Source organism: Rhipicephalus sanguineus, chromosome 1, assembly GCF_013339695.2.
Source record: "Rhipicephalus sanguineus isolate Rsan-2018 chromosome 1, BIME_Rsan_1.4, whole genome shotgun sequence".
NCBI lineage: Eukaryota > Metazoa > Arthropoda > Arachnida > Ixodida > Ixodidae > Rhipicephalus > Rhipicephalus sanguineus.
In genome coordinates this window covers 211,809,812-211,835,448 of record NC_051176.1, presented here as the reverse complement: position 1 = coordinate 211,835,448, position 25,637 = coordinate 211,809,812, and the positions used below count along the sequence as shown (strand labels likewise).

The 25,637-nt window shown below is 43.0% G+C and overlaps 1 protein-coding gene across 1 annotated transcript in view; it reads right to left on the bottom strand.

Annotated features, from left to right (window-relative positions):
• The window catches only part of LOC119406801 (uncharacterized), a 56,405-nt gene that overhangs the window by 27,898 nt on the left and 2,870 nt on the right, over positions 1–25,637 (bottom strand). The window contains exons 2-7 of the mRNA XM_037673538.2: positions 18,424–19,811; positions 11,764–11,828; positions 9,182–9,246; positions 9,013–9,083; positions 8,874–8,937; positions 6,630–6,753 (exon numbers count right to left, since the gene is read on the bottom strand). Of these exons, the coding sequence (XP_037529466.1) occupies positions 6,630–6,753; positions 8,874–8,937; positions 9,013–9,083; positions 9,182–9,246; positions 11,764–11,828; positions 18,424–19,802 (1,768 nt within the window). The 5' untranslated portion in view covers positions 19,803–19,811. The remainder of the gene's footprint in view (positions 1–6,629; positions 6,754–8,873; positions 8,938–9,012; positions 9,084–9,181; positions 9,247–11,763; positions 11,829–18,423; positions 19,812–25,637) is intronic.

Genomic DNA, 25,637 nt, shown 5'->3' with positions numbered 1-25,637 from the left:
GATGGGGTCAACGGCCGTCCCGCTCATGATGTCACTCTGGAGTGTGCACCCATTGGAGCAGGCTAGTGTGCATCATGTGCTCATCCTCATCACGTGCTCAGTAATCAGGGGCATTGAAGAAACAGGACTTCAAAGTGCCCACATCATCGCTGATGACCACTAAATCAACACTGCCAAGTTCCAGGACGTGCTACCTTTGAGGAGAAAATGCCGCGGACTTCTAAAGCAGTATAAAACTAAAGCTTAACTCTTTCACTGCAACGAGGAAATTGGCTGATTTTTGTATGTCTCAGGAATGTTTTATGCAACTGCTACTGGATTTAGAGTGCCATGCAATATATTAAAGTAAAGCTAAATAAATGGGCTTTCAAAAAATGTTTCTTTTAAAAAGATAAAAAAAGAACTTGTCTGCTAACAAGTTCATAAAACAAAAACAAAAACGTTCAAACATAGAATAACATCTATGGCAAAAAAAAAAAAGCGTTTTAGTGAAATTTCCAAATATACAAATGGTTGCATGATTACTTGGCAATCTTTATTAACTAGGGGTGTGCGAATATTCGAAAATTTCGAATAACGAATCGAATAGCATACTATTCGATTCGGAACTCGAATCGAATAGTACATACTTGAAATACCGAATATTTTTCGAATAGTTTTCGAATAATGAGCGCCGACGGGAGAATCCCAAAACAATGAAATTTTGGAACAGTTAAAGGCCATTTTTCTTCTTTTAATCACTAAATTACGAGTATGCATGCAGCCCAAGCTTTTACGAAACTACCGACGCTATACTGATTACCGGATGAAGGCGTTTTTTTTTTTTTTATGAAAGCTCCACACTCACTCAGTTTTTACTATGCTGCAGCTGCATCGTATTAATCAGTTCCTGACTTCATCTTGTAATAACTGAAGGTGCACCTGCATTCAGCTTCATGAATAGCAAAAGATGCAAGGGTTGTGTTTGCGTAAATTTTCTTGCAGATACAGCTTTCAACACCGATGTCTACATGCCTTCAGTGCCGAGGACCATGTTGCGATGGCAGGTTTTTGTTTCATTACCGCCTTAGCTGTATGCATGGTGTTCGGTTAAAAATTGTTTAGATATGTCTCAGTTTTATTTAAAAGCAGGCGACAAAGTATCTGCTGTCACTGCTATATTTCAACCTGCAGTTACAAAATATTTTGAAGGCTCGGATCGCTGCTGCGTACGAGCTTACCTTAGTTTTCATAACTGTGGTATTTTGAGTCTGTTAAAAGTAAGCGTAATGCTCTTTGGTGAAAGTTTGTGAATATTTCTTTCAAAAAAAAAATGTTGTGTAGGTATCGTACCGTTTTGAGAATGGTTGTCTTACTATTCGAAAACTATTCGAAGAGTATTCGATTAGTATTCGTATTCGATTCGGCGTCATCACTATTCGATTCGTATTCGATTCGGTTCCGAAATTCACTATTCGCACAGCCCTATTATTAACCCTTTGAGGGTCGAATTTTTTCGCGAAATCCAGTCCAAAAATGTGTATTTTTTTTACTGCTGAAATAAATTCTTCAGACGATTTTATTTCAGAAAAAAATTGTCTAAATTTTTTCCGTGACCGTAAAGTGACAAAAAATCATTTTTGTTTGTTACATACACATGGATTATTCGTAGTAAAATCAAGCAAAATCCTGAAAAAAAAAAAGCTTAACAGTTTTTTATAAATAAAAATTATGCATTGTATTAAACGTAGCTCACAGACATACAAAAATAAGTGCACCAGAGTACTTTCCCGGTTAAAAATGTTCGTGCTCTAACACAAAACTTTTCAGCGTGTGATAGTCATTGAAGCATGGCTCGCTGCGCACGCTTTTCAGATGTCGCTCCGTGATCGTCATCGGAGTCTGAACTCGTCAAAAAATCCTCGTCTGACAAACTGAAATCCAATTAATCAGATTCTGATTCGGCACTTGGGGAATAGTCCGCATCAGAAGAATCGCTGCTCGACTCACCAGCAGCAGAGCAACCGGCGCGCGCTTCCATAGCGTAAGCGAACTGCGTCAGTGAGCGCACGCAAGAAAACTCTATGGTTGCGCGCCCGTCCAGAAAGCAAAACAAGTGAAAAACCTGCAGTAATCCTTCGCCTTATCGCCAACAAGACGTAGTTAGCTTTTCCGAGACCCCCAAAACAGGAAACGCAATCACGGCGGCGTAGTTTGTGTAATTTAGCGCCGCACGGAAACAGATGTAATCGCGCCCCGGGGTGCAATAAACGAGAGAATAACAAGTGGTCACCCTCTGAGAGATTAGAAACCAAACAGCCATAAGCTTTGCGGGCGCAAGAAGCGAAAACCACCTGAACGACCAAATCGAAACCAGCCGCACCGCGTGCGCGCGCTCCGATGCGCAACTGAACGCCGCCGCGCCGCTTTGGAAAGCAAAAAAAAAAAAAGAAAGACTGAGAGACATTGGCGCAGTAAAAAAAAATTCCACGTATTCCCAAAGTGTGGCAGCACATTCCAAGCAAGAGAAATGATCGAAGAAGGCGCACGTTTGAAACCAACCACTCCACGGGCGCGCTCGGTTGCACAAGCGATAGCCGGCGCGCCGTTTTGCGAAGCATAAAAAAAGCAACAACGGAGAGACATCGGCGCATGAAAAAAATTCCATGTATTCACAAAGCGTGGCAGCACATGAAAGCAAGAGAAATGATCGAAAAAGGCGCGCACTTTAAACCAGCTGCACCGCGAACGCGCTCAGATGGGCAAGCGATAGCCGGCGCGCCATTTTGGGAAGCAAAATAAAAATACAACGCAGAGACATTGGCGCATGAAAAAAATTCTACGTATCCCCGAAGTGTGGAAGCACAGGCCAAGGGAGAGAAATGATAGAAAAAGGCGCGAGTTTTAAAAATAAACGCTATGCCGTACATGTACGACGAAAACCCTTTGATACCAGGAAGCTTCTGCCGTACATGTACGGCGAAAACCCTCAGGAGGTTAAAAGGATTATAACGATAGACAAAGTACTCCTTAAGTTAAGGGGGTGGTGTCATGAAATTTGTTGCTTGCGCATTCTTCGTTACAAACGTTTCTCATTGCTCCAGGAAGCATGACACACGTTCTAAGATTCATGTATTCTCGCTAAATTATTTAATATCGCCTTATTTATGTGAACGACTTTCAGTTTCAATTTCTGGGCGGCGAGTTGGACACTGACGTCACTACGTAGGAAGCTTGGACATGTGGGCCCACAAAGCTGTGACGCACGCAGTGCTGCATTGTCTGCTGTTGCACACACACACGCAAGCAACCGCCCGGATGCCTTCACCACTCGCTAAAATTCTCTAATAGAGAATAGTAGTGTGTATATTATTCCAGTACACGCAGAGATGTTTCCGGTGTACTGGGTTACTGGACGGTGATATCGACATCTATAATTGTGCAACCACAATTATAGGTGCATTTGTTTGTTTCCGCTCAGTGACCGTGGCGAAAAAATGTTTTATAAGGCAACGCATTAGGAACTATGCCACTACAGAGAATTTACACCAGCAGAAAAGTAGAATACATTAGGTTTCTGCAACATCAATCCTGGGCTTGCTTGGTTCACCTGAGTGCCACGAGGTGGCCCCACCTATCCAGCCTTTCACGTTGACGGCTACGGCAACCCGGTACGCTAAAGCAAAGAAGTGCATGTGAACGAACTCAACTTCTCTAACGTCCCCTTTGCAGATTCGCATGACGATGCGAAGCCCTTTGCAAAATGCAAGCAAGTTTGACTACTTTGGCAACAAGCTAAGAAAAAATGAGTGTTGTTCGCAGCCGATGCTTTCTCACTCGGCTTGTCCGGTGAAGCTGAGCTGTGGGTCACCACTCATTGTAGGTCACTCTAATGTGTTCTCACGTCACTAAAACTTTCGTTAACGCTTCTTACACAGTGACATCGGTGTCAGTCGCACTAGCAATGTGTCTCGATCATGAGAACGAGTATATAGGCACACTATGGATGCGAATTATAATATATTCCAAATGTCTGCCGCGTCCAACACTTCATGCTGAGTGTCCATGCATACAGAGGAAGCCTACAGCAGGCTTTTTATAGCCTCAAAGTTTGGTGACACGACCCCTTTAACAAAAATTACATGACACATAGTGAAATATTCAAGCCTTGGTTGGCCCAACCTAAAAAATCATTAAAAAAGAAATTAATTTACAGCATACTTTTACCCATCTTAATGCAATTATTAAATACACTTTCCAAAGGTAGGTTTCAAAAATAAACAGTAATTGCAAGATATGTAACAACAATCAACAAACACAGATAAGCAACTCATGCAAGCAAAAGTCTGACTCATTGACATCAATGTCCGCATCGTCACTGCTCAAAGAATCAAAGAGGTTGCTTTTAAGCAACCTCGTGATAACACGGAACCACTTTATTATTATTTTTTTTATAGTGCGCAAGGTTTTGGATGTCTATAATATCACACTTCTCACATGCACTTGAACCTATGAGCTTGCGCGCTCTTTAAAAATTCCCGCCATGCAGTGAAAATATCAACCGTAAAGAAATGGCCATTATAGTTTGTGTACAATCCCCAAGGTAAAGCGGAGGAGTACACCAATATTTTTTAATTGTGCTTTCAAAAATGTCCTTCACCGGTGACCGATCTGTTGTGGTGTGGTAAGGGAAGAGTTAATCTGGACATTGCTCCAAGAATAAAGGTGCAGTTTACGTCCAGAGAGTGGGTGGGTGCTCGAGCCGACGTTTCGACAAGTGGACCTGTCTTCTTCAAGGCTGGAACTCCAGCCTTGAAGAAAACAATGCAGGATTCCAGCCTTGAAGAAGACAATCCACGATTCCAGCCTTGAAGAAGACAATCCACAATTCCAGCCTTGAAGAAGACAAGTCCACTTGTAGAAACGTTGGCTCGAGCACCCACCCCCTGTTTATGGATTTTTTTTAATCCCACAGAGAGTAATTTACAATCAACAAGTGGACGATATTCTTAAACTCGTTGACATCCTTCGCCAGGCTGAAGAATGTAGCACTGTGGTAGCCAACGTGCTCCTTTGCTTTGTTCTTTGTGGACTTTCCACAGCACATGTAATTCCAGTCAGACATTTTTTTAGGAGAAATAATTAGCACAATCTGCTTCTCCTCATCACGTGCTCAGTAATCAAGGGCGTTGAAGAAACAGGACTTCAAACAGCCCATATCATTGCTGACGACCACTAAATCAACACTGCCAAGTTTCAGGACACGTCCAGCAACGATATTCCCCAGAATGTTGTTTCACATCCTGTGAACAAAGATAAACCTCTGTTCTTATCATCTGATCCCAGTCACCTCATCAAAACCTTGAGGAAGAACTTGCTAAAGAGACAAATGACTGACTGTACTAAGCCAATCAGCGAATGTTTTTTCTCGAGAGATGGTTTTTTTCCTCAAGATGCTCCACAACACCCAAAGAAATGTGCTGGTCAAGCCAGTGCAGCTGCTGCTAAGAAGCAAGTCTCATGCTGAGCTCGATGAACTTGAAAAGACTAAGGTCTGCTGTGCAAGGTTGCTCTTCTTGCCAGAGGCAGTTGCCATCCTTGCATACCTTCATAAAAATCCACGGCGACATGCGAAAGCCAAGGTATTTAGGAATTGTGAGACAACAATCACTGAGCAGGATGGTTGACTGGGCTAGCTGACGATTCATGGTCTGCATTTGTTTATGTCTTTATAGTTGCCCGTTTTTTTTTCCACACTGTAAACCTAAGATCAACAATCGCATTTATGAAGTATGTTGTGCCGTGAAATGCACTCAATAACATTTCAGTGCAGAAATTTGAGGGAAAAGCAATTTGTAAAAGTTGGAAAAAAAATAGGTTGGCATGGCTTGAAGTCGACTTCACCAGTTACCTTGAAGACGCAAGGTGTGAAAGCCTAAAAGTCCTTGGGCAGCCACTGACAACAGATATTTATGGGGCTAACAATGTGACATCATCAGCGATTGCCGTCATAGAGTACATACTTACAGACCTGCGTAATAACTAATTTCGTGGAAATTAACTTACTATGTAATGGCTAAAATAATGCCTGCTTTTAGGGTGTAAGTTGTGTATGTTTGGTTTGCTGACTACTACAGCTTAAAGTATTTGCTGAACCATGGGCTGAACAGCGACCTGGTGAAGACAGTCTTCAGCCGCCTCCGGCAATTCGACAGTGGCAATGACTGAGGAATCAGCTTATGCAAGATGAGGAAAATTGTAGATCACTGGGAGAGGCTGTCATTCTACAGTGGACATAGAATAGGCCGATAATGATTCCGCACCATCAAGTCATGGGCGAATCCTGGAGACATCGCAAGTATATGAACATCAGTGAGACCTACTTATCACAAATTCTTTGAGCTCACCTAGAAATTTCCCTGTGGCCTTGAGGATGCCATCTAAACATCTCGTGCATGGGCAGTCTCACTAACTTTTGCTTCATTGAACTGCTAGCTCGCATGGCACGACCAAAAAAAATTTTCAGTTTCAGGACCATTGCTTCGAAAAGACATTCAGGATTGATCTCTCTTATAAATGAGATATTTGTCTGTTTGGTAAGCATAAAGCACACATCCTGTGCAAAATGGTAAAGTGGTATGCAGGATCACCTTCATTCCAGAAAAATCTCTTTGCATCAACACTGCTGCCAAGGCATCGTTTACGCAGAAATTCTTCAGCCTTCTGTGCTGCTTTCACCAAGGCACCGCTGTTGTGTCCTACACGGCCTTCATTCTGGAATTGGACAAGAGAACATCACCATTTTGCACTGAACTCAAGAATACGCACTGTCACAGAATATGTACCAGCATGACAAGCACACAAAAAAAGTGGGGAGGGAGGAGGAGGGGCCTCCCCCTACTTTATGACAATGCAATAAGAGCTTTGCTTACAGTGTCTACATGCGTGTATAGGTGGGTACACTGACGAAGAATACAAGAGGTATAAACATGTGCAGAGCAATTGTGAAGAGGTCACCACCAGACCTCACTATCGTTTCTGGTGCCTACCGATTGATAGCACAAGTGAACTGGAAACCTAGTACACTACACAAATAATAAAATGAAAGCACAGGGTAATTTTACATGCAGTTTTGTAGCAATCTGCTAGTGATCTGCTGAGCTCCTAGCCTATTATCACCAAGAAATTTCCCCTCCGCCACTGCAATAAGGGGCACACGATTGGTAAGAAGGTTGTCACTGTTTTCCTAGTCATACAACACCAAGAATGGAGTGCACTCTTAAGCCAAATGATTATGTTTGTCAAAACAAATCTCGAGCTTGAACTTGTGTTCAAGGATGGACAGCACAGTACACAGACACATTCTGACGAGCTTGCAAGTTTGTCGAGCCGGACAAGTTTGTCAAAGCATGTCACGTTGACCTATTTCCCCGAGCGCCCCCAATAGCTGAATAAAGCCCCTGAAACTTCAAAAAGTTGCAACAATCTCCTCTTCCGCCCACGTTCCTCCTCGGGTCTGCTTAGTTTCGTACTCATTCGTTGACCATGGCTCTGCGCTCCCTATACCAGTGCAGCAGACAATGTTTCGCAGAGTAGATGCGCAGATAGCCAGGCAGTGTTCTAAAAGCATTCGTGCTTGCCGTCTAGCTGGGAGCAACTTCAATTGCAGCACAGAATCTCTCTCCAGCAGGCTATACAAACTCATTAACTGCACTTTTCTACCATTCTGGCAAATATTCCACAAAGAAAGCGTCTAAATGAGCGTAAAGCTGGCCTATGACAAGTTCGAAGGTACTGTGTAAGCTACAATTAAGTACACAACTTTTGCGAAGCCCATATTGCCAGGTCTTGTTGCAAATTGTGGTAAATGACACGTTCGAGACTCAACGCTAACATCCCGCTCTACGGTAAGCCCTCCGAAACCTGTACTCCATCTCTCTCCTACAATGCAGCACTACCAAAGCTATGGGGTGTAAGCAAGCCACATGCTTGCGCAACAAAACATAGTTCCACATATAATTACCTTACAATTGGCAAGGTTGAGACATCTGGTATGTTGTGCACGTGTCACGTCATGTCAATATGTTTATTCTACATCTCATTTACGTCATATGCCTCTAAATTGCTGCACCAGTAACTGCCGGTAGCACCAGTAACTGCCGGTAAGTGTGGTTGCAAATCAACATGGCAACAAGGGATTCGATCCTGTGACCTTTGCATGAGCAGTCGAGCACCATAACGACTAGTCCACCAGGAGAGGGAGGGAGAAAACAGCGCAGCCTTTGCTGAGGTGGCTCTCTTCAAAGTGTGTCTCCACTTTATGAAGCTTCAGGGGCTTTTACAGCTGAATACCTGGGGCTTCATAGCTGAATGCCACCTGTTTTGTCCCCAAAGTGTGCTGCCCACATGTTGAGACGGAAGACTCCTGCTGTGGTGATAATTAGTCAGTTTTCATTAACTACCTGATTACACCGAGGATTGATGGTTGTGACAGGCACGTCAACGTGCTGGAGCATTTGTCCCTCCCCAATGTAATTTATGTATGCATTCACAAGCGAATAGCTGATGTTGCAAGTCAAACATTAAATTAGCCTTTCAGCGTCACTGCACGGTCGCCATGACCAGTACATTCACAACATGCACACAACTACATGATTTAAAAAAGACACCGGCCGGAGTTGTAAACACTTGGCACAATGTTAAATGATGCCTTATAACCAGCTGCTTTCAGAATGCATTGCATAACATTGATTGCCACCGTGTGTAGGATCAACCAAAATCTTCTCTTGAGCTATAAAAACGTCTTGCCGAAATTTCACACATCCCCTGCACTCCCACATTTCCTTTCCAGACTGAAACCCTGCGTGTGCTTACGACTAACCCGGCAAACTTACCAAAAACTGTTTGTTCCTCTCGGCATTGTTGAAGTTGAACATCTTTTTAATGTTGACTAAGGCACTGAAAAAGGACAAGAGTAATACTTCAAACTAAAGGTCACAACAGTGAATGCCTATTACAAAAAATCACACATACGTTTCTTTTGCCGTGATTGAATGAATTAGAAACACTCTGGCTTTCCTAGTCTTTGGATAAACTTTGAGAACCTGGAAAACAAGAATTGAAAGCATCTCATTGTAAATTTCAGCACACTTTCTAAGTATCATTTAGTTGAAAATTTCAGAACTATTAGAAATATACTAACCAAGGCAGGCCAGTGCAATCGCTTCCATTCCACCCAAACAACATCATCTTCAGCAAACTCAATTTCTGTGTAAAGAGGACAAGTACAGAATAAAGATACCACAACCGTGAAATAGCAGTATTCTGCAGGAACAGCAGGAAGTAGAAGCTATGCTAAATTTGCCACATCAATTTTAGAAGAGAAGGAACTGAACAAATTATAAGATAAGACAATTAGGGGCATATTTTTTGTATACAGTTGAGCCCCTTTATAAGAGACATGCACAGGGAAGCAATCCTTGTCTTTTATACGAGGTGTCGCTTATCAGCAGGGCGCCACATTTGCGTTTTCTTATCAACCCCTATTTCAATATAGGCACACTGGTGTCTCTTATACACAATTGTGTGTTACATCAGTGTCTCTTATAAAGAGGTTCAACTGTGTAAGCTGTACAGAGCTCTAGAATGTCATAGACAGGGTCCGAGAATAACTTGAATAACTTTACAACAAGTTGTTTACATGCTCTTGTGTTACAAGCTATATGGGCCCCATCATGTGTGACCTAATATCGGTTAGTTTACTTACACAGGACACAGCTACTACTGCGCAAGGGCTTCCTTGCCTTACAATATTATTGATTTATCTTCAAATAATGCAGCCCTATGCAGGGCTATTGCAGGAGTGGAGTATATTTTTACAAGGAACAACAAAGAGATAGTATAACATGAAAAAGATAGTAATCTTATAACTGCTTCTATAAAATGCGACAGCACCAATTCATGAACAGAACTGGGTAAATCGTTCCAGCTTACCACAGCCCTCGAGGAATAACTGTATTTGAAAATCTTAGTGTGCATAAAGAAAGGCTTTAAGTTGAGGCTGTGATAGTCTACTTGGATCAGTACTGGCACAAGAGATGCAATCATCAGCGTAATTATCAGGGGATAGTCAACAAGATGAGTGAAGAAATGAATGTAGAAGCTTCAAGGAATCGATGTCGCATCTTGTGCACGGGAGAGATAATTTCAAAGAATCCACACTGCGGATGAGGGTGAAGTCACGATCATAGTGCTGACAAATGAAACAGCCCTCCTTTGTACCAACACAATTTTGTTAGTGTCACACATTTTACACGGGTTCCAAACACACGAAGCATACTCTACTACAGGGCAGTTAAGCGTTTTATACAATAGTAATTTAGTATATTTTGGCAATTTAGATAATGTACGTCTAAGTAACCGAATTTTTTTTAGTGCTTCGTATGTAGTGTGGTCAATATGCTGTAACCATTGCATCTTTTGTGAGAAGATAACTCCAAGGTGTTTGTACACCTGTGAAATTATTGTGTAGTTGAAAGTGTACACATGCTGCAATGAAAAACTGCCATTCGTAAATGACACCACTATAGTTTTTTGAAAGTTGATGCGGATCTACCAATCCGTACACCACGTGCACAATCTGGTCAAGGCATCCTGACGTAACGTGAGATCATTAAAAGTTCAACACTAGAAGTTAAATTAACAGCTGAGGATGAAGTGGAATTAAATGAAACAAATTGAAAGCATGAGTTATTAAAGCTAATTATCTAGTCTATCAGTCCCGCAGGAGAGGTACTTTTTTCTGAACCGCTTCTGCACTCTCTTTAGCAAGATGCCGAACCAAATAGCCCAACAGCTCCCTACTCTGGAGTCTATCAATCGAGGGTTATTTAAAATAACGTCTAGTTTACTTAGCAGCTTATTGTGTATAATGGTGTTGAATGCTTTTTAAAAAGTCTCTAAATAAAGAATAAATTTGATTGCCAATATCAAGTTGCCTAGCAATGTCATGCAAAAATTTCACCAGTTTTGTCACTGTCATTATGACCGTTTGCACTGCCAGGAACCAAACAAAGGAGAAGTGAAAAAACTATCATGCCACCTAGCCTCCAGTGCAGCTTTATTGGTGTTATTTTGCCGAGACCACTACGAAATCTATGTTGAATGTTGGAGAGAAGGTTATTCGATTCAAGGCAATCTGTTATATGCTTGTGAATGATATGCCCAAGTAATTAGACAGTTCTGTCACCAGATTTATGCAGAGGCAGGACCTTGGCTAGCTACCAGGATGGAGGACATTGCTTGGATGGAATCAAGGCTTTTTAAAAAAATGATCAACAAATAATGTGTGAACACCAGAGAGAGTACCGTACCAGAAAGGTGTTTAGGATATTGTGACTGTGTCTAACTTGAAGATCATGTTTAGGACGCCGTTTTCATTAATGCTTCTATTCTTACTTCTTGATTTCATCGCAAAGACTTCACAACTGAGCTGATCTTTTATTTTCTAAAATGGCAGAATTAAAATGAGGTATGGCCTGGAAAAGGCATAAAATTGTATTCAGGCATTTCTACATATGTGCATTGCTATATGGCCAAAAACATAATCTGCTAACATGCCGGAGGCTAAATTTATAATTCAATCACAGCACACAGGCGAAGAACTAAGTTGGTTAGCAGCAAGCACATGTCCACATGCCTATCTCTCCTTCATTTGTTCCCTGTACTGCAAGCCAAATGACCCTTCATTCTTACACAAAAAGACTGCACCTATGCAATACATACTTTCCTGTGCTGTAGCATCAGACACAGATGCATCATTATCATCTTCAGAGCTCTCCTCGTGCATCCTATGATGAACAACAAGGTTAATCAGTAACAAGAACTGTGCTTAAAACACTGCTAGAAGCATAAGATCAAAGAGGCAACTACATCTAAAAGACATATGAAGGTGAAATGAAGAAGCAACCAAGAACAAACACTAAGAAAGTTAGTAATGAACTGCTGAATTAAACCTGAAAGTGGTGCTTTCACTTCTGGTAACAGTTGCTGTGGGTTATCACCCACATTCTCTAACTCAAGTATGATTTTATAAATAGCAAGTTTCAGCCATGCCGCACTGCCTCACGAAAATGTTCCTGCCCTTACATTTAAACCTTATGCATAGTAAAACAACGCTTGTAAGACAGATAATTAGGATGATATTTATCAATGGAAGGCTTGTTTCCTGATCTTTTTAGGTGTTGTTTGAAATTGCGCTAGCCCGACCAAAGTCTCAGAGTGCTCAGAGGCTGTGAGCACAATTACACCACATACAAAAAGACTCATGGGAGTTTGCTGCTATGCAGCTATAGTAGGTGTAGAAGAGTGCAGTGCTAAACTGACACAGAAAAAATGATGGGCAAAGCTATGTGCCATTTTGAGTCAGTTTAGTGCTACCTTTAATACCATGAACAACTACCAACTCACTCAATTTCCAATTCATCATGGCATGTCTACTGTGCACTTATGTGAATTACGATGTCCCCAGCATGAAACCTGCCTATGACGTAAGGCGAAACTTCCTGTTGTCATAAGAAGTGTTGGTCAAAGCCTCGTAAGCCTTCAGCGCCTCAACACGATTACCCCGTATTCTGCAGGGATGTTGCCATAAAATATGTGCCCTTCTACAAGAAGTTTTGTAACACTGACCTCCAGGATTGCAGCACAAGAGTGTAAACCAAAGATGCCAATGAACTGTTTTGAAAAATTCTCATGGCTATGTGTTCGATGTAGACTCGGGCACAACTGCAACACCACAACTGAATTTCGACCTCTGGGTGGTTTAGGGGCCCTTTAAAGGTATTTGGAGAACATTCAGAGAACACTGGAGAAGCCTGGAAAAGTGTGTGAAGCACACACAGCGAGCCACAAGAAAGGGACACAAGGCAGTGCTTGTCATGAGTGAAAGTAGAGCTCAAAAATTGCTAAAAATTTCAGAGCTCAAAAAGGACTAAGAAAAATTAAAGCTCATATAGCTGTTGCAACAGAAGGGAGCAGAATTGAAGAATACACCACATATGCTGTAAGAGAATTTTAGTGAACACAGATGAAAGTAGAATATGGCACACTTTTCAACTTATGATGTCATTTTTCTCCATTTACATTTTTAAAATTTTCACTTAAGTTCTTGTTTGTAAGAAGTTTTTTTTTTTTTTTATTAAACTAGGCTAACTTATTTGCAGCCCATTACCTGGGGTGAAATTTTGTGCAGGATGCAACGGTGCAACAATTACAAAAAGGAACATGGAATGTTCCTTTTTATAATAAAATAAATGTTTTGAAAACAAGGTGAGAGTGCTAATTCAGTACTACCAATTCTCCAAGAAACGTCTCAATAAAAATGGATGAAACAGGAAGAATTGGCTCCACAGCTGCATAGTCTGAGCCTTTAAATACTATATCGTGCTAAAGAATCCTAAAATGTCTTGTTGTTCTAAGGCAATAGCTTTCATGGTTAAATAGCCACTCATATATTTAAAGTACAGTAGACTCATTAAACGGAACTTGAAGGGACCAGGAAAATGTGTTCCATTTAAAGGGGTCATGAAGCACCCCTTGGGGTTGTTGAAAAAACACAACCTGCGGAAAGCTGACACGGCTATGAACTGCTCTGCAAAATATTACCGTCGTGCGCGCTGCGTAAAGGCCACAAGCGGAGCGCGAAGTTGCCGTTTCCTCAGGCGCCCTCTTTTCAAACAGAGGCCGGTTCTCACTCTCGTCGGTGGGCGGGGCATCTGCACGTTGACGTCGCGGAGACATAGCATGCTTATTGGCCAATAGCCGGATGAGATGCGCTTCCTGCCACGGGGTGCCGCCACTTGCCCGCGCCACACTCCTCAGTCTGCTAACTTTACACGGTAGCCGCAATCGCGCATGCGAATCACAGTGGGAGAGCGATCGCGTTTCATGACGCACGCTGACATAACTTCTTTCCCCCGTGCCATCCCTCCCTGTCTAGCTTCCAGTGCGCTCGTCGGCACGAGAAAAGAGAGAAAGCGCTGCGAGCGTGCGCCAAACCCCCGTAACTCCGCTGATTCTTGACGGATTCGAGAAATTTTTGCGGCAATCGATTCGGGAGGCAGTAAACTCCGATACTAAGGTCATTAGATCATTACTTGGAAAAGTGGTTCATGACCCCTTTAAGAGGAGTTCCATTTACTGAGAGAGGAGCAGGGTTGCAGAATTCAATACGAAACCAATCATATTAAGAGCAGTTGTTCCGTTTAAGCAGCATTTCCATTTAAGAGATTTCCGTTTACTGAGAGTCTACTGTATAACTGCATTGGGCATGTGCACCTCATCTACCAATGATATGGCATTCTGACATGCACAGTGTATCACTACTGAGGATATAAACATAGCACGTGCATTAAACATTCATTCATGTTCTGTATCATCATCAGCCTGTCTACGCCCACTGCAGGGCAAAGGCCTCTCCCATGTTCCGCCAATCAACCCGGTCCTGTGCTTTCTGCTGCCACGTAATACCTGCAAACTTCTTAATCTCATCTACCCACCTAATTTTCTGTCTCCCCCTCACGCGTTTGCCATCTCTTGGAATCCAGTCAGATAACCGGTGGTCATTAAGGGTAACATGTTCTGTATGCCTGGCTGTTACTCAAGTCATTCCTTAGGCCGATACATGGTGTCAAAAGTGGGATCAGACAACGAGCCAAAATTCACCAGTCTTAAGTTCAACTCTTCACGAAGCAGTACAAGTTAGTGCATCACCATATCAAGCTCTAGATACCTCCAATATCCAATGAACTGGTGCAAAAAAGTGTCCAAATAATCGAACATATCACAAGGAAACAGACTCAAAGGGAGGCTTCTGGTTTGGTCTCCAAGCCTACTGCAGACCTCCCTTCCAAGACGGACGGTCACCAGCAGTGTTATACCCGAGTGACATGGGCATACTTGGAAGGCCTTCCAGTCGATGGCCTTCAAGATGCCACAATTCTATAGACTTAATGTAGTGTTGTACGGAACGACATTCCAGGAACTACTTCCTTTTTTGAGGAACGGAGGAACACCACCGTTCCATTGAGGAACGGTGGAACTGTAATGATAACTCATTCCGTTTACTTATGTTGCCGGCATAGGCAACGCACATGGCACAGAGGAGCCAATAACAACGCCAGAGGCAGCAGAAAATGAGTGAAGCACCAGCGTGCTAACCACCGAAATCCTGCGCGATGGCCTCCAACTGCGCATGAATGGTTTTCGGCCCCAACGTAACGGTGGTGAAGTTACACTGGTTCTACCCCTTGGGAGTGAGCGCCTTGCTGCGTGCAGCGCACTCTTCCGACGTTTTAGTGGTCTTATGTTCGGGCGCTGCCGACGCAAAGCTTCGGCCCAGTTCCTGGGAATGTTTCTCTCGTTGCGTGGTCTTTAGCAGCTGGCTCGATCGTCCCTTTAGTATCTCATGCATGCTGCCAGCAGCTATCGACAAATACTTTTGACACTCAGTTGCGTGAATAGCGGGGAAGAGGACTGAAATGCAGTGCACGCGGGTGCTGCAGTGACGCCTGTCCAGTGCCTTCGATGGTTTCGTTTGGGCAGGCATCCCATCAATATGCGAGTTATCTCCGCAGCTATCGGTCTATAACTTTTATTATCCTTCAGTTCGACAGCTGCCGCACCGATAACGACTGTCACGCAATAAACGATACGCGTACATCCAGCACTACATTCTTGTTGCGCCTGCTGAGCCTGCCCTTGTCCCTATTTGTGTACAACATGGCAGTACCCTAAAGCACTTGATGGAACGGCTCTTCAACATTGCCAACGAAGTGCTGACAAGAAAACAGGTTCCCGAGTCGGATACCAACATCGAGATGTGACTCTTACTGAGTGCGAACAAGGGACTTTACTAAGTTGTGAATATGTCTCCTGGACATTATTTTCTACTCACACAGCGATATTGAATCAGCACTCATTAAACGCCAATGTATTGTTCTTTTCAATGTGGTTTCCTGACAAGAAACTTATTTGGTGCATGCGTGGGAATTTCTATTTGAATATCTGAAGCTCAGTATTCTGACGGCGCGTTTGAAGACTGACGTGGAAAGTTCCCCATGTGTTGCACTTGTAATAGACTGGCACAAAAGTTGCAGTTAGACATGTCTGTAATATGGCCAGTGGTCTCTAAAAAATTCATCTAGGAGAATTTCTTTAGATTCATTTTATCTACATATATAACCTACTGCCGGCGACGTCAAATTCATAAAATATATGTAGCTCAATGTTGGCTTTAAATTGCTCCCTCTATTTCGCCTAAGGGTTATCCAGCACTGTATTTTGATTAAAAATTCAAATGTAACGTTAATGTAACGACACGTTCCAATTTTCGAAATGTAACTGGAAAGAGTTCCTTTCACATTAAAGGAACTGGTGAACTCGTTCCAAGATTGGGAAGGAATGAGGAACGAGCTTTCATTCCTATTTTAATAATAATAATAATAATAATAATATCTGGGGTTTAACGTCCCAAAACCACGATATGATTATGAGAGACGCCGTAGTGGAGGGCTCCGGAAATTTCGACCACCTGGGGTTCTTTAACGTGCACCTAAATCTAAGTACACGGGCCTCAAACATTTTCGCCTCCATCGAAAATGCAGCCGCCGCGGCTGAGATTCGATCCTGCAACCTTCCGGTCAGCAGTCGGGCGCCATAACCACTAGACCACCATGGCGGGGCTTCGTTCCTATTTTAGAGGAACGTGTACAACAATGACTCAATGGATTTGTGGCACTGCTACACGGCAGTTTTGAAAGGCTATCGAGTCGTTATGGTGTTTCCCACAAAACTTGAGCGGCACTGCGGTTCTTTATTTTCGCTTTCATGTCACCAACATTTCAGTAATATTTAACCCACTTTAAGCACAAAAATTTTTTATCATGTTTAAACATTTGAATAAGTTGTCTATACTTTACGGTCATGCAAAAAAATTTTAGACAATCTTTTTCTGAAATAGAATCACCTGAAGAATTTAATTCAGCAATAAAAAAAGAATACACATTTTTGGAGTGCATTTCGTGAAAAAATCTGACCCTCAAAGGATTAAGGATGGAGAACAATGTGCGAGGTGTGCGTAGTCTGCCAGGCGCTGCTGGACTGCACGAATGGTCAGACTGAAATGATCATCCAATCATGTAACACAGCGGCGTGATCACAGTTAACAGCTACAGAAGCTCTTGCATAGTGTAAGAAGTTTCGTGGCCAGTGAGGAAGTATTGAAGGACCTTGGTGGAATCCAGCAAGCAGATACTGTTTAACAAATGTCAACAAAATATTCCATAAAAAAAAAAATCCCATTTACATGCTGACATATGCTGCCAGCATTCTCATAGTTCCTTTGAAGGCAACTGACAATATATAGTAAATTTCACTCACAGTGAACATTTTCTGCAACACTAAGCAGTTGCTTGATGCCAAGCTTAAAGGGGCTCTGGAACACTTTCACAAGTAACCATCGAATGGCTTCATTAAAGGAGTTTAATGCCTCACGAATCGACCACCGCAAAAATTTTTAGAATCTGTTAAATACAACCAGAGTTACGGAGGTTTGTCGCACGCTGGAAGCTAAGCAGGGAGGCATGGCACGGGAGAAAGAAGTTATGTCATGCGCACGTCATGACCTTGAGCACTTTATAGTTTTTTTTTTCTTCGCACGTGCAGCTTACTTTCAGTGTGATCGCGAGCGTGTGCGAGGGCCTGTGGCAGCCTCCTGCAACCTTGACTACCAATCGGCAGCATTTTCTGGCCATGATGAAAAAGTGTTGCAGGGCCCCTTTAGAGGGATAACGACATCTATTCTCAAAGCCAACTTTACTCTGTCATACAAATCTTCTGCATGCAAAAAGACTGCTGTGAGCAAGTGTGAAGCTCCGTAAATGATAATAAGGTATTTTGACATGAGAATTAATTTTCACATGGCACACCTACTGACGTCAACACTAGCGTGACGTCAGGCCCCAGCATAAATTCTGGCGACTTCACACACCAGTTATAGCTAGTTGTGACGATGTCAGGTACCAAAACATATCTGTCGCTTGAACGTGCCTACAGAGTCGCTGGGCAGAGCGACCATAGAAACATCACGACATTTTGCATGAGCACATGAGAAGCTCATACCATGTCATGATGTCAGGGCACAGTAGGAACAAACTAGTTTTTAAAAACGTTGTAATTATTTTTTCAGGGTGCACTCAAGCTTACCAGTACATTTTCTAGTCTCTTGGGGACTTGGCCATCCATTTGACACAAAAACAACAATTAAGGTCCAAATGAAGTGGAAATCAGCCTTTTAGAGTTGTTAATGGACATGAACAAGTTCCGTGCAAGTACAGCAGTGTGCAAAAAAAAAAAAAAAGAAGCTGGAAGTGTGAAAATACTCACTCAATTATTTGCTTGTATCCTGGTGATGTTGCTGGTTTTTTTTTTTCTGAGGCTCTGGGGCTTCGTTCAAATTTTCTCATTGGCCTCTTACGCCTAGAAGAAGACTTGCTTGCTTTTTCGGTTCCATCACTTACACATGCCACTTCAGGAGATAAAGACCTCTTCTTGGGCATTTGAGTGGCTTCTGTGAAAGTGTTCGCATCCCAGCTAAAAAAGTCTTTCACATACGCACAATCTTGCTTATTGTGTCGCACAAGATTGTCCATGCGGTTGGTACGAAAACTGCACTTTTGGCAAGCATACTGGCTAAGACAACTGTCAGAAATGTTTCGTATTGGAGCAACCTGCTGCCGATAATGAGTGATACAGGTCTTTTCCTTATTTGAAGTTTTTCTATTTGCTTTTGAATGAAGTGAACTGCTGTTGCTGAATTCCATGCGTTCCATCTTGGAAGGGAGGGACTTTGTTGGTGTAAGAGGTTCAGCATTTGCAGGAACCACAGCTTGCAAGTTGTCTGGTATTTTATGCAAGGCTGATTTACGTTTGAGAACTGCAGGTTCTGATGAGCGCTCCACAGTCTCCTCACCAGGGGATCTCATACGCACTGAGGGTTTGCGTGGACGAGATGACCGCCTCAGTTCCGGTTCAGAGGTAGCTGCTGATCCATTCTGTGCAGCTGTATCACTCGACTTGGCCGCTTCAGCCGATGCAATATCTTGCTCTGCAACATTTTCTGGTGCTGCTTGAGCAAATTGAGGTGACTGTTCCGCAACTTTGGAACCTGCTACATTAATTGGCTCAGCTAGTTCAATGACATCCTGTGAAACTGCTTGTTCAGAAAAATCTTGTGCAACTGCACCAGTAACATGAGCTGGTTGTTCAGCAGCACTCTCTAGAATCGTTTCACCAGGTGCAGTGGGTTCTTCAGCAACATTTGGCTGACCTGTTTCGCCAGGTGGAGCTGGCACTTCAGCAATGTCTTGAACTGCCCCAGGCACAGGCTTATTCTGTGCATCCTTGGAACATTGTGAAGATAGCTTCAGCAAAGGTTCAAGTTCCTTGTCCAAGTCACACGATTCTCTTTTCTCTTCCACCAATGCTTCTCGCGTCTCGATTTCGGGTATTGTCGCAGTGGCCAAAACTGGCTCCAGCTTTTCAATGCCAGGGTGCATGGAAGAAGGTGGACTCTCTGCATTGCTTCCATCAGCAGGTTTTTCTGATGCTGCAAGTTGCTCAGCTTGCCCCAAACCAAGTGCCTCATTTCTATACTCTGACTCAAGTGCAGCATCAACCTCAACATGAACAGAACTTTCACTTAGATGTTTCTCTCCTACAGGGGATGCTGGTGGTATTGACAGGCAGAACTCTGGCTTCTCCATTCGATGAAACTATAGGAGAAAAAAATCGTTCTTATTAATGAGGATGTCCCTTCAGCTAAAAAAAGAAAACCAATTTTACAAAGCACACACAAAAAATATTAGCTCCAGAAAGAACAGCATTTAAAACATAAACAGTACTTATTGGTCCAGTGGACCAACAAGTGCTTGTCTCCCTTTGATCAGCAATATTTCTTATGCAGAGATGATCAAGGATTAACACAGTCAAAATTAATTATTTCCAAGGAACCGCTGATGTGTGACTGATTTACAAGATCATTGAAATAATATGCCTAATTTAGGTAAGGTTCAAAATATAATCTTTTACTAGTGGACACACCTGTCCATAGATGCAGTACATCATACTGACATTCCAGGGATGTGCAAACTATGTCTCAGGAACTCTGCTGGGCAGTTGGAGGCTAGAGTCAAGGTGAAAAACACAGACGTTTCAGGACCCACACGGGTTCCTTGTTCACACTAAGCAGGCAAGAGCCGTGTGTCGCTTTTTTATGCTAAAATGTGACGTAATGAACGGGTGTAGGTGTAGGAACCGAGGCATCCTAGAATTCCAACAGCTCTACTATACCACATACTTCACTACACATGGACCCCTCGTCACCACGATCCAGCCGGATCCTATAACAAGTCATGACCAGCTGCTGGTGCTCACTGATCACGGTGATTATGCCCTTGTTCAAGAACTGTCAAGAACTTCTTCTTGCACACATGCACACGGGTTCGTAAAACGTGCGTGCGTTCCCGGGACACATATGCGGCTCTTCAACATATATATGTGTGTGTATAAAATTTAAACATATCTTTAGCGTCATTTTGTAACGTGTCGCTCAGTAAAAAAAGTTACGCCACAGTCACCTACCCGCCGCATGCTTCGCATAACATCGACTCCTACGGTACGTGGGATCTGCCGAATTTTTTTTTTTTTGCTTGGTTGATGGGGACCCATAGGTCTCACTGCACTGCATGAAGTTCAACAGAGCAACTATAGTTCTCACTCCTTATACTAAGGCACAAATGGCAGTAAGTGCAGATCACTTAATTGCAGTAAATGTGTCCAGAAGAGTGCACTGGAAAGGAGACAGGATGTTTAGAGGGTCGCCAGTTTTGCCAGTCTCCTACTTCTCCTCAACAGGCAATCAGCGTACAGTCTGCTGCAGGATATGTTTTTTGCTTGACATACCGAGACAGTATGAAGACGTTTGCCTAAGCTCACAAAATATGAAAATACTGTGACTGCACATCTGTGCCCACAGAATAGCTGCACCATCAAACTTTCTCAGTAGGAAAGCAAGCTGTTCATCTCAGGCTTGCCTATTCGGAGTAGCGAATTTCCTTGATGTCGATGCGCAAGAATCGCAGTTCTTTTGGTTTTGTGGTGAGCAACAGTTTTCGATGTTGCTTGTTCACCGAAACGAGCGGAAAGCAAGTGGTTCAGTTCGGTGAGCATTGGTGTCGCACTACTTCAGGCAACACCTGAGGTTTTCATATCAAGCAGCGGTGGCAGAACAGATGTGACAGCTTTGGTTATCCCAAATTACCACAGTGCATTACATCTGCATTTCTTTTGGGTTCGCCGGTGGCGTGCGGCCGCTGTGAAGAGGCCTTTGCGAGTGCAGTGTGAAGACGCAGTCACTGGATCTAAGGTTCAAGAAAATTGATTTTTTTTTTTCCGTGCTACTGAAATTAGTTTTTTGCACTGCCATATTATTCAAACATTCTTCCAGCACTTCCAGTGCAAAAAAGTAGTCTTTGGCGACTACACTTTGCTTAAAAGGTTTATTTTCAATTTAAGAAACTTTCGATATAACGAAGTCAAATGTAGATTTTACCGACTTCATTAAGTTGACGTTCAACTGTGTATGATCCCCTTTCATAGTGATTCCTAGATGTATACACATACTCACAGTATCAAGTGTACTCACGTTTACTTATGAATATAAGACATGAATAGCAACCTATGAGATTACTCCACTCAATCCGAGGTCTGCGACTGCCACAATCACGAGCAATATAGTTCATGCCTCGTGCCTTAAAGGGACCCGAAACAGTTTTTGAAATTTTGTCAGCGTTTAGGCAACATCATCATTAAATCATTCGTACCACAAATTAAGCGACATACCGTATCACGGCAGCTACGGGCAATTATTATACCCTCCTTCTCCACACTACCTTGCCCCCTCAACTCATCGAAATCCCAGCCGTTGCTAGCGACGACAGTGCACTCGACAGGTTGCGCTGCAGTACCATCTCCGTGGCCTCCGCAAGCAACAGTGGCAGTGCGCCCTACTACACTGTACTCATACAGTAGTTCACTGTACCTATGGACAACAGAGACGAAGCACGCAGAGTGGTTGAGATCTGCTCTGCAAGGTGCCGCCACACTAACAGCCGTTCTTATCTTAATCTCCTCTATGGTGACAACCTGCAAATGCCAAGTATGCGGTCAAACAAAAAGTATTTGAGGACGATCACCGATAAGCATAAACTCAGGTAGTATGGTTGGGTCTTCATGGGTGAGCTTATATCTGTAGGAGCATGCATCCCGGCGCTGATCGGATAGCGAGATCCCAATGCTTGCTGCAGCAACGACTGAAGCGGCTCCGCTTGCCAGATGCCTTACAAGATGTCACAGCTAAGGCAATTCATGGTGTCTTAGAAAATAAACTTCGAGATAAGCACTGTCGTGCAGTGTCGTCCAGATAAGCACCGTCAACACGGAGCACTTTATAACACAAGAAGACACCGCTCACAGTACACCAGAGGTTCAGTGACGTAGACTCAACATACCTAATCAGATCGGTCGCTGGTACTACGTAACGCGAAACAATGTTATGTAAGGAGGACGCCGGAAGTTGAAAACTAGTTCAGCTGAACTGCGGCAATCTAACGATTTGTATGTTTGAAGTCTTGTAGTAAATTACACAGTTGACGCAGAGAGCTTAAATTGGTCTGAAAATGATTCTTAGAACTTGCTTTACCAGCTCAGTGCATTTGTACAAAATTGTCAAAACCGTTTCAAGGTCCCTTCAAATCGTACCACCGTTGCCCCGAGAGCCAATCACACCAGGACGGTACTTATACCGCTGGCAGGTAATGTCATAAGCAGAGATAGCACAGAATGCTGACAATGAAACAAACAATGGAACACGCTTGGACAGCAGCAGCGTTGTACGCTTTTCCACATTAAATATACGCTGTGTACAGTAAAACCCGACACTATAGAACTCGGGTAACTCAAATTATCCTTTATAACGAATCATTTTCCAACATGACGATGATTTAACATGAATGTATAAGAAAATCTACCACTAAAATAGCCGGAACACTTCACATATCGAACATCAGGCAGTGCAAAGCACCCCAAAAAGTTCGCTTTCTCGCACAAGAAGTTCACTTCTCACAGAAAGGGGCTTTTTAGCATGCATTTGGTTAACAATGTGTAGGCTAAGAGGCAACAATGAGGTGTGACAACCCCCATAGTAGTTTCTGAAAAAAATAGGCGTAGCTTGCACTAAGCCGCACAAGGCTTGAAACAGTGAAACTGGACAACTCTGAAGTCTAATCTGATTGCTTCTAGGGTGTTTCTAGGCCTTAGCTAGGTGATGTAGTTTGTTTCTAGGTTGCTTATAGGTCGTTGCTAGGCTCTAGTTAGGTGATGCTAGGTTGTTTCTACATTGATTCTCAGCTCAGAGAAGTTCGAGTTAAACCACAGACAGTCAGAGACACGACACGGATGTCCAAACCGCAGAGACAGAACCTCGCGCTGAAACCAAGCGTTCGCACCTCTCATGGATCTACAGGCATGTCATCATTGGCGTAAGCCTTCTATCGCTTTGGAGTCTTCGGCTCGCCGCCGTCGCTTCGCAGCTATTTGTTGGGCTGTTGCCTTCTTCATATTTAGTGGACCATTGGTGAGTACTGGGATTTTACCAATTTCTGTGGCACATACCCGTTTATGATGATAGCTTTTTTGGTCATTTGTTGGGCTAACTGTTGCCTTCTTCATATTTAGTGGACCAGTGGTGAGTGCTGGGATTTTACCAATTTCTGTGGCACATACCCGTTTATGATGATAGCTTTTTTGGTCATTTGTTGGGCTAACTGTTGCCTTCTTCATATTTAGTGGACCAGTGGTGAGTACTGGGATTTTACCAACTTCTGTGGCACATACCCGTTTATGATGATAGCCTTTTTTGATCATTTGTTGGGCTAACTGTTGCCTTCTTCATATTTAGTGGACCAGTGGTGAGTACTGGGATTTTAACAATTTCTGTGGCACATACCCGTTTATGATGATAGCTTTTTTTGGTCATTTGTTGGGCTAACTGTTGCCTTCTTCATATTTAGTGGACCAGTGGTGAGTACTGGGATTTTACCAATTTCTGTGGCACATACCCGTTTATGATGATAGCTTTTTTTGATCATTTGTTGGGCTAACTGTTGCCTTCTTCATATTTAGTGGACCAGTGGTGAGTACTGGGATTTTAACAATTTCTGTGGCACATACCCGTTTATGATGATAGCTTTTTTGGTAATTTGTTGGGCTAACTGTTGCCTTCTTCATATTTAATGGACCACTGGTGAGTACTGGGATTTTACCAATTTCTGTGGCACATACCCGTTTATGATGATAGCTTTTTGGTTCGCCAGGAAACAAACGATTTTCTAAACAGCTTCACTGTTAAAAAGCATTTGTGGTGTTGGGGTGCCATCACTGGAATTTGGAGCGGTAAAAGCACAACGAGGAAGGCGGTGCATTAAGGTAATACTGTACCATATTTCCGTAACTTGCTAAAAAAAACAATTACCCTGACACAAGCAGTGCCGTGAACCCAACTTGCGCACTGAAATTCACTCCGAAAATATGGTAAATTCTTTAAAAGCTTTATATCAAATTAATTCTCGATTTTTTTTTGCAAATTCAATATATATGAGTTCGATTGTATATAGTTTATTCCTCATAACAATACCAAGGCAACGAGGCAACAACAAGAACACCCAGTTCTAGGAAGCTATAGTCAGATACAACTTAAGAAGTCCGGAGAGGCCCTCTCCGGACGACCGAACCACGGCAGTCAATCGCTTCCGCCACTAAAGAAATAGTCCTGCTCATGCACTTGGTAATGTTCTCCGAAGGCGGGGTCACCGGCAGCCCGGCTCATTACGTCAGTCAGAAGTGCGCACCCATTGGTGCAGGCTTCTGCGCATACACCTTTGAGCAGGAACTGTCGCAGACTTCTGAAGTTGTATCAGACGATAGATTAGATAGATTAGATTAGATTAGATTAGATAGATAGATAGATAAGATAGATAGACAGACAGATAGATAGATAGAAAATGTCGAAGTGCCTTTGGTTCACAAAGAAATGCTCTGCATTTAAAATACATCAAAAGCTTTATTAATGAGAGCTAACAGACAATAAGGCCAAGGAAAGTATAGGGGTTGTTATCTGTAGTATTTAGAATATAAATGTGAAGAAAGTAAAGTGGACGAAAAGATAACTTGCCGCCGGCAGGGACCGAACCTGCGACCTTCGAATAACGCGTCCGATGCTCTACCACTGAGCTACGGCGGCGGTCATCCTCCCGTCCACTTTATGGGGTATATATGTGCATTTAAACCTTGGAGTGTTAGTCAGCGCCAATCGCAGCCATGGCGGCGAGTGTGGAACACTCTTTTTCTGCCTTGTGACGCCAGAAAGGCAGAAAAAGAGTGTCTGTCTGTCTGTCTGTCTATCTATTATATACCCCATAAAGTGGACGGGAGGATGACCGCCGCCGTACCTCAGTGGTAGAGCATCGGACGCGTTATTCGAA